General features: G+C 28.3%; 1 protein-coding gene across 1 annotated transcript; it reads left to right on the top strand.

Annotated features, from left to right (window-relative positions):
• Nucleotides 1–2,647: 2,647 nt before the first annotated feature.
• LOC106775938 (polyadenylate-binding protein RBP45) lies at nucleotides 2,648–6,322 on the top strand (the record flags this gene model as incomplete). Its single annotated transcript, XM_014663195.1, is given in 6 exon segments — nucleotides 2,648–2,828; nucleotides 3,328–3,793; nucleotides 5,394–5,455; nucleotides 5,527–5,657; nucleotides 5,758–5,854; nucleotides 5,945–6,322. Coding segments are annotated over 6 exon segments (1,111 nt in total), but the record flags the coding sequence as incomplete, so codon positions are not given.
• Between the last annotated feature and the right edge of the window lie 3,895 nt (nucleotides 6,323–10,217).

Here is a 10,217-nt window from a genome sequence, read left to right as displayed (position 1 = left end):
TAAATTAATTTTCTTCACACGTGAGAAATAAGATACGCAAAATAACGTTGTATGTTGTCAAAGAATATAAAGTGTTTCGGGGAACATATTAGTTAAAAAAGGAAAAGAAAAAATAAAAAATGGAATGAAAAATAGAATTGTGTGACAAAAATAATAGTTTATGATGACAATCGAAGGAGTACGGTAAGATATAAAAGATATGCATATTAAAACATCATATAACTTATCAAAGAAATAAATAAAAAAAAGTGTGATGATTTTTGTAGTTCATTGTATTATTTTAGAAAATTTTTAATTGAAAAATGTAGACCACGAGATATAAACAATGATAACAATTATTAAAACAAAATAAAACATAACATGTACTTTGATCATACCTTTTATCACTATTTTAACATTAACCTATTATAAAAAAAATGGGATAAATATTTATATTCATGATGATTCATATTCTTTCACCATTGTATGAGTATTTATATATATCTTTCTTCCGATTGTATATGTATTTGTGGAACTCAAATGCTTTTTATCATTCTAAATTTTTTGTAAGCATTTAAAAATATATATAAAAAAATCATATATAATATGTATTATATGGTCATCTAGTTAATATCAACTTTCATCCAAATATATCAATATATTATATTAAGATTTGATGGTTGAGGAGTTCAAAATTAATTAAAAGTAAATAATCTTAAAACCGAACAATTTAAAGATAAAATATAATTATTAACAATTAGATATTAAGCAATTGATAAAAAATTCACTTCAAATATTAAATTAATTTTAACATTAAAATATTAGAATTATAGACAATTTTATATATCTTTGATTGAATATTAGATTTGCTGATATCAATGTTGCACTCTGAAATATAATTTATTATAAAAGTGTAATTATTTTTTATAGTTCTATTAGTAATGTATAAAGTTTAATATATCAAGAATTATTTATTAAAATAAATATTCAACTTTTTAATTTTATTTAAATTACTTTCTGCTTTTTTTTTTTGTAAATTAAATTAAACTTATAAGAGATTATCAATATCTTTATTAACGTTATACCAACAACACTTACCTTGATCATAATTTTGAAATAAAGACTTATTTGTATTGTATTTTTTACATAGAGTAAAACTTACATCTCTTACGATTTAACTATTGTATATAAATCAAACTAAAATATCTATATTGACACCCAATTATAAATTGTCTTATGATATGAAAAGTTATATTTTTGTCAAAAATATTCTGTTGGTTTAATTATATGGATCAATTTTATTGATTTATTACCATATTAGCTTATGCCATGTATTTTTTTTTTAGAAAAAATGGATATTAATAATGTTGGTGAATACTCTCTCTTAATAAGAAAATTATTAAAAACGTTTAATTAGTTTGAACAAAAACTAGAAAGAACATAAATAAGATTTAGGAAAATCTCCTATATTTCACCTATAACTTAAAATATTTTATTTATAAAATCACTATATGTACTACAACTTATATACATGATCACAACACAATAAACACTTATTTGCATAGTTAGAAATCTACTAAATTGTATTATTAAGATATTTTCATCCCAGTTTTGTCATATAAATTATGAGTTATTATGATATATTACTAACCTATCTTCATAAAAAACATTTTGTATGTTTTAATTTATATTTGCAATTTGAATATAATAATTAATATTTCAAATTGATTATAATATTTTATATAAATGGACAAACATACCGCAATCTGTCTCTATATCTATCCATATATATATATATATATATATATATATATATATATATATATATATATATATATATATATCAGAGAAACAAAAAAGAAAGAAAAAAATTATATCTCTTTTAAAAATTAATAATTAAATTTAAAAATTAATATAAAAATAGATTGAAAAAGATATATGGTTAAGTAAAATTGGTAGATCAATAAAGATTTATATATTTAATCTTTTCTCAAGATACTTAATATTTTTCATAGTCTATTTAAATTTTTCAAAAAATTTAATTCGTAATTCTTAAAATAAATCATCAAACATATATTTACATCACAATTAAATCATTTATCATAAATTAACTTTTAATTTTACGTTAAAAAGTAGTTATATGTTACAGATTATAAATATTAATGATATGTTTACAGATAAATATTTATTCCAGTAAATATAGTAAATAATTACTGACCTAAAAAAAATCTGGAGATACGTTTTGGTTAAGGAAGAGGAGATCAATCTCTTCAGACGTTTTTCAGGGTTACACAAGGCAGCCAATCAAAGTCTACCACCTAATCAGGAACCGATAAAATCAATCAATGTTTAAAATTATTATTTATTATTGAGAAAAACAAAAGGTAGTGCCCATCACGCCATCCAAAATCACTCATTGGTTCCATACCGCACCCTCCCGTTTTAGGGTTAGGGTTTGAGTTTGCTTTAAAGGGGATCGAGACCCATTCACTTATTCTCTCTCTCTCTCAGTTTGCCCCTTTCACTCTCGCTCTTTCTTTTTCTCCCTCTAGAATTTCTGATTTGTTGGTGCCGAGATGATGCAGCAGCCAGGACTCGGCATGGCTCCTCCCACCATGGGGCAGCAGCCACCGCAACAGTATCAGCAGCAGCAGCCGCCGCAGCAGCAACCCTACGTCATGATGCCGCCGCAGCCCCAGGCGCCTCCGCCCATGTGGGCCCCCTCGTCCCAGCCTTCGTCGCAGCAGCAGCCAGCCAGCGTTGACGAGGTCCGGACCCTGTGGATCGGCGATTTGCAGTACTGGATGGATGAAAACTATCTCTACACCTGCTTTGCACCTACCGGCGAGGTATAAGAACCCTTTTGTTTTCTTGACTTGGTTGTGGTTTGTGTTGCTTTTGCTTTTTTTTTTTTCACAAAATATTAGGTTTTTTCTCTCTCTCGATGTTAATTTTGATTACTTTTAGGTTTTTAAAGGTTTATGCCTTCTAGTTTGAATTTTGTAATGATTTACGCGCAGGAGGGTTGTTTTTGTGACATTTTCGGTCGATTTTTTTTTTCTTGATTTGTGTTATTTTCCCTTTCTTTTTAGCAGAAAAGGGAATGTTTTCATGTTTTTTTGGGTATAAATTTCTTTTTATTGAATTTGCATGCGGAATGATATATAATAGTCTGAGTTTTGTGGCACTGGAGGTTCAAATTCGAATTTATTTGTGATTTTTGTTGTTGGCATACTTTGATTTTTTTTAAGGTCCTATTTTGGCTGTGCCTTTTTCCTTGTATTTTGTATTAATTTAGATGAATGAGTGCTTTTTGTGATATTGAAGACTGATTTTATTGGATCGTAGGTTACATCTGTCAAAGTGATTCGAAATAAGCAAACTAGTCAATCAGAAGGCTACGGGTTTATTGAATTTAATAGTCGTGCTTCAGCCGAGAGAATCCTTCAAACATATAATGGGGCTATTATGCCAAATGGGGGACAGAGTTTCAGGTTGAATTGGGCAAGTTTTAGTGCTGGTGAAAGGCGCCATGATGATTCCCCTGATTACACAATATTTGTTGGCGACTTGGCTGCAGATGTTACTGATTACTTGCTCCAAGAGACATTTAGGGCTCGTTACAATTCCGTGAAGGGTGCAAAAGTTGTTATTGATAGGCTAACTGGTCGGACCAAGGGGTATGGCTTTGTTAGGTTTGCGGATGAGAGTGAACAAGTGAGGGCTATGACTGAGATGCAGGGGGTTCTTTGCTCAACGAGACCCATGAGAATTGGGCCAGCCAGTAACAAAACCCCTGCTACTCAGCCGAAAGGTCTGTATCTTTTATATACACTGTTTTGACTTTTTTTTTCCTGCTAATATTAATATCTCTTGCATCTGTGTGAAGGAAATTTGAGCTGTCCCCATTATATGAGTGATACTGATTGAATGTAATGCTGTATGTGTCTAAATATCTTTGGTGGTGTATGCCAAATTTTATCAATTTATATCTTTCTCTGTTACTCACTTGAAGATTTCAGCCGCAACTCATTTCTTCCTGCTATTTCCTTTCAAAATTTGGGCTAAATAAATTATATATAATAATAAAATCTTATATAGAACTCCTATTGTCTCAAAGCAGGGTGTCAAGAGGCTCTGTCATCCCGGAGCCTGGAACTGATTTCAGCTGAAATGGTTACCATTTTAGTGCATGTCCTTGCTTAGGTCAGTTACCCGTTTATGTTTTGCCAGTTATTTTCGTTGGCATTTTCTTTTTCGCCTACAATTTCAAGTTCTTTTCCATTTGTTGGTTGAATTTACCCCAGTTACTTATTTTTCACCCCTCCGTTCTTAATCTTTGCTCATTTAATTTTCTCCTATTACTTTGTCATACGAAGTACATCTTTTACTTTCGTTTGTAACATTCCCTTTTTCCAAAAAACACCTAGTTGTTTTTGGTAATTTCATCTTTTCTTCCATCTTATGTCGATTAATTTCAGTTTCCGATCTCTAGTCTAATAGGAAAAAAATGTTGAGTGCAAGTGTTTAATACTTTGTTTTTTCCCTAAACTACACTTGCTGGCTGGTTATGTTTGTGTTGTCGTGTAGTTTCATATTTTCATGATGATAGGTTCTGTACCCATTCAGCTGTTCCCAAATTCTAAAAGTGAGATGCCATGCAATTGAAGTTATAGTTTACTTTATATTGCTCATTCCTTTCAGTTAGCACACTCTTTCAAACCCTTGTAATTTCATCTTATTTTCTCTATTGCTATAAAGTTTATATAGGACTGCAAGGACGATTGAGTTAAAGGTCTGTTGACTATGCTCGTATTATATAACTTTTTATTTTTATCCTATGCTGTCTTCACTTTATTTATTTCTTTTTTCTTGTCAACTTAAATTAGGTATTTTTTATCTTCCCTGGACCAGTATATTTATATTTAGCTTAGTTGCAATTTTTGTCGTTTTAAATTAAATATTTTGGGATTGGAAGTTGCCCTGACCTATATGATCTTTAGCCATAGTTGTCTCCAATTGTTGTTGTATATATGACAACTATATTTGTTGAATTTACTTCAATTTATAAAATTTTCTGATTATTATTTTTATATTGATGAATTTAAGTTTTCAACCTTGCTTTATTATTATCTATATATGTATATACTATCTACTTAGCTGATGTATTTATTGTCTATTTTTAACTTTGTTTTATTGTGCGTACTTTTATCTTATCTTATTTGTAGATATGTGGTGCCTTGAAAGGGATCGTTTGTCTTAATTTGTTTCTCCGTAGATTGCATACTAAAAATATTTGCATGCTATAAGCTTACTCGTACATAGAATCTTTTATCAGCAAGTTGCACCTTTATTTATTTGATATTATTTGGTATAATTCGTTATTTTTCTTCACTTTTATTTTGAACATGCAGCATCATATCAGAATTCTCAAGGTCAAGGCACACAGAACGAGAATGATCCTAATAATACAACTGTGCGTACTTCTTCGCAATATCGAAACTGCTTTTTTTTTCGACATTTTTGTGACTTAAGTCTTAATTGCAGATTTTTGTGGGCAATTTGGACGCCAATGTTAGCGATGATCATTTGAGACAAGTTTTTAGCCAGTATGGAGAATTAGTTCATGTGAAGATTCCAGCAGGCAAGCGATGTGGTTTTGTCCAATTCTCTGACAGGTAAATATATCTTATACGATTCTAAATTAAAAATTCAACGTGTTGTGGCATTTTATAGTCTGGGCAGATCTTTGACAGTGTTTTTATTATGATACATTAGGAACTGTGCTGAAGAGGCACTTCGGATGCTAAATGGGACACTACTGGGTGGACAAAATGTTCGTCTGTCATGGGGACGCAGTCCTTCAAACAAACAGGTAATTGTACAGTGTTAAATCTGTGTGTTTGTTTTCTATAAGTTGGTGATAATTGGTAAAATGAGGCTGGATGAATGGTTTGTTTATCAGGCTCAGGCAGATCCAAACCAGTGGAATGGCGGTGGTGGATACTATGGGTATGCACAAGGTTATGAAAACTATGGTTATGCTCCTGCTGGTCAGGATCCTAACGTGTATGGCAGTTATCCGGGGTATCCTGGTTACCAACCTCCTCAGCAACAGCAGCAAATAGGATACAGTTGAGAAGTCTATCCTTTCCTATTGTAATCTTATCATACTTATCATCATCATCATCGTCCTGCGTTTCGCCTTTTCCTTTTCCCTTTGTTTGCTTGATCACATTAAATTTTATGGGACCCGTCTTTTGTATCCATAAATTGTTTGCGGAATACTTGTTTACTTAATCTTATTATGCATTATGCTATTATCGTGTTTGTGCTTTTTCAATGTTCCGCCTCTGCCATTACCATGTTTTTAAAATTGGATTATTATTATTTTTTTTTACTTTTCATTACATATAGTTTGATAAGCTTTTATTATTGAACATATATCTAAATATTTTAATTTATTGAGCTGCTTGTATGATATTTTTGTAAACTTTGTCGTTTCGTTATATTTTATACTACATAATCTCCTTTTTTTTAAGTTATAACTAAATTTAATTATTGTTTTAGTAGTTTGGTTTTGATTTTGACGTACAGCTGAATATGATTTATCCTTTCAATACTATGTTCTACAATACAATAGCGTATTTAGTTGTACATAATAGGGATTTGTAATTTTACTATTAAGTTTACAAAAATGTAAATTATAAATATTTAATTTTATAAAACATAGATTACAGTTCTTCCATTATTTAAGGAGCTTTTGTAAAAAAAATGTGGAAATTTGTTTAACTAAAACGATAGCTGTTGTTCTTAAATTTTTAAGGCAAACCCGGATTAGATATTTAAATCTTGTTTAGAAAGTTTTAGAATATATCATACAAGTCATTTAAACCTATAATAGGCTAAAGAGAATTCATTTGAATTTTTCATATATTTAAGGAGTAAATTGATAATTTTATTATTAGTTCCTTAATTAGATTACATATAGCATTTGAATAACAGTGATGTGCACATTACGAGCCGTTTATTTGAAAAAAATATTTTATTTTTATAAAGAAATTAAAATACTTCATTAAAATATTCTATTTTTAATAGAAAACTGAAAAAACTTAATTATAAAAGTTATAGTAATATTTTGATTAGATAATATTAAACAATATCAATGTAAAAAAGAATTTAAAATGTTTTCATAATATCTACTGAGATTCATATATATATATATATATTCATATTTTAAGGGTCTCTATAGTTAATGTACTACCGTTACATTGATTTGTCTTCTCTTTTGGGGATGTTATAATATAACGTTGAAACGACACCATACAAAAGATTTTAAAAGTCTGTCATAACTATCATAAAACATATTTGAAGAGGGAAGAGCATCAACCAAAGAAAAATGTGAAAAATAATTAAATTTAAGCTCTAATTTATTTAATTCTGTATTTAAGATACGTATAAGGTGGGTTAGTTTTAGATTTTCATTGTATTACTGATGTTAAAGTTAGAAGGGTGAAAAGAAAATTTTGGGTGGTGCATATAGTAGAAATAATTGGGCATTATGATAAGGTTTAACTGAGTGATTTTGTGGTTAGATCTATTAAAGAAACTTATGTTTTCTTGATTAGACTGAAGATTCAAGATTCATTAATTTTAAACAAATGCTTTAAATAACAAAGTGAACTCAGAAATATCATCTTGTACCTGATGTTGCCTTTCACATCATACAGAGACAATTTATCATAATAACTTAGTATATTTAATTATTCATTTTTTAAAATTAAATAATTCAATGTATTATTGGCTTTATATACTAACATGGATGTTTCATAAACGATAATGATTTTAATTAATTATTTCTATACAATAAAACATCCAACTACGTCGTGGTGAAAATTTGTTGAAGAATTGCTTAAAAATTTTCTTGTACACAACAACAAAAGAATATTGACAATAGAGAAAAATTAGAAAAGGCTGATGGACAAACAATAACAAAAGAATGATCAAAGTAAAAAAAGGAAATTGAAGATAAAGAATCTTTATCTTAGTAGACAAAGTCAAAATATATAATGATTACACTTAAAAAAAACAAAGAAAAAATAGGAATGAGTCTGAGAAATCAATAAATAATGAACGGAAGAAAACGGTGAAAGAAAGTAATAAAAAAATTATAAAAAGACAACAAAATTAATGGTATGAAATAGACTAATGTCCCACCATCAAAATGTTCTAACAGATAATTTAAGGTCCAACTGAGTTAAACCATCCATTGTTGGATTGTTTAACTCTATAGCACAACAATGTTATATTTATTTATTTTCACCATGATTTACATTTAATTGCTCAAAAAAGTTAAACAGAAGGATTGAACAGGAATTATTGTATTAATTCAAGACATTTTACCTAACACTCAAATATAGTTCTTTATTTATCCTTCCTAGAGGAAATTAATGTTTAAGGGAAACGTATTGATAGGAAACTTATATATTTGTAATTAGAAGGCTTAAGAAATAAGATATTAACAGTAAATACGAAGAAGAAGGAGTCAGAAAAGGAATATCTTATCAATTAAAGAGACTTACACCTTTATAATTCACAAATCTATATCCTTTATATTGTAATGAAGGAATCATTTAATATAATTTATAATTCACAATTTAATAATGAACCTATTTTCAAAATAAAAAGAACAAGTTAAAGTTTATTTTTATTTTAAATATGAACCTATTCTCAATGTCAATAGTCATCCATTATAACTTTAAATATAAAAAAAAAATGTAAATGTTCTTTACTTAGTATGTATATATTTTTAAAATAATATATTTCCCCATATTACATGAAAAAGTTAAAAAGTAATTTTATAAAATTATAAGATAAAGTTTATATTTACTTATTTATATATATTAAATTGACTTTACTAAAATAAGAACTCCACCCTAAAATGAAATGAGTGGAATAGTTCCATAAACAGATGCATGTTAAATACTGAGTTGGGTGTTTTCTATGTAAATTTTGTGATTTTTTCTTTGATGAACAATTAGTTTTAATGATTTTGAATAATTTCATTTTCTTTAAGAAGTGGTGCCAAATAAAGTAGGAATATAAGAATGGGATTGAAAGATCCCCCACCCTTAGAAATTTGGTCTGCTTTACACCGTGCAAGACTCATGCTTTTCTCAAATTGTTCTTTGACTTAAAAGAGTTTCTTTGACTTCAGAAGTGCTTCCATCATTAGAAAGAAAGCAACTATACCACAATTAAATCAATGTTTGAATTTCACAATATGCTTCTTCTAGTCGGTGATATTACAAATTCCATCGCTATTCACACCACAACCTATTATTTCTTTTAAATATTATATAAAAATGAAAAACTTATTATTTTAAGATTTTAAATAAAAAAGATGGAATTCATATTTTATTAATGTTTATATCCTCCAAATAAACCTCTTTCATTATAAATCTAACAAATTCTTGGATTGAGAATAGTGTCCATGAATCTAATTTTTTTTTATTAATGATATTATTATAATCAAAATAATTTATGAATATATAATTACAATTATTGTGGTCAACGTATAATTTTTAAATTGCTATAATCACACACTAACCAAACCTCCCGCAGGCCGAACACCTCATTAAGGTCCCTCCGTTTACTTCTTTGCCACACAGTTTCAATTTCACGTCACAGTGTTGAGCAAATTAGAAAAGTTCACTTTCTTAAATTTACTAATACAAATTGAGGAAATAAAAAGTTACTAGCTGAGTCCAAATCCATCACACTAGTTAGATGTTTTAAATTTGGAGTTGTAATTATACTTCTTAAGTTGGAAGAGATTGGAAGTTAGTTTGTGACTAATTTGTTAGTCTAAACATAAACATGATGTAATCATCTTACTTTCATTCTTTTATAGCTTTTCTAGGTTTCTTCCGACTTATATATAAAAAGACAACTAAGCTTATTAAATTATTAGTTGACTTTAATTCACAAGTACTAACTACAATAATTATGATTTTTTTTTCTCTTTCTTTTCTTTAAAAAATACGATTTAACAAATAGTTTTTTAATCCTTAATCTTTCATATATTATTAACAATCTAGTATAAATTATCACTTGTTGTGATAAAGAAGTAATTATTTGGATAGCTAACTGTGCGATAAATTAAAACTATAAAATTAACCAAACTCATAATGGGTATCCGAAATTGAATTGTATAGTTGATGATTAAGTAATAATGG

The sequence above is a fragment of the Vigna radiata genome, chromosome 10 (assembly GCF_000741045.1).
Source record: "Vigna radiata var. radiata cultivar VC1973A chromosome 10, Vradiata_ver6, whole genome shotgun sequence".
Lineage (NCBI taxonomy): Eukaryota > Viridiplantae > Streptophyta > Magnoliopsida > Fabales > Fabaceae > Vigna > Vigna radiata.
This window is presented reverse-complemented; position numbering and strand designations above follow the sequence as displayed.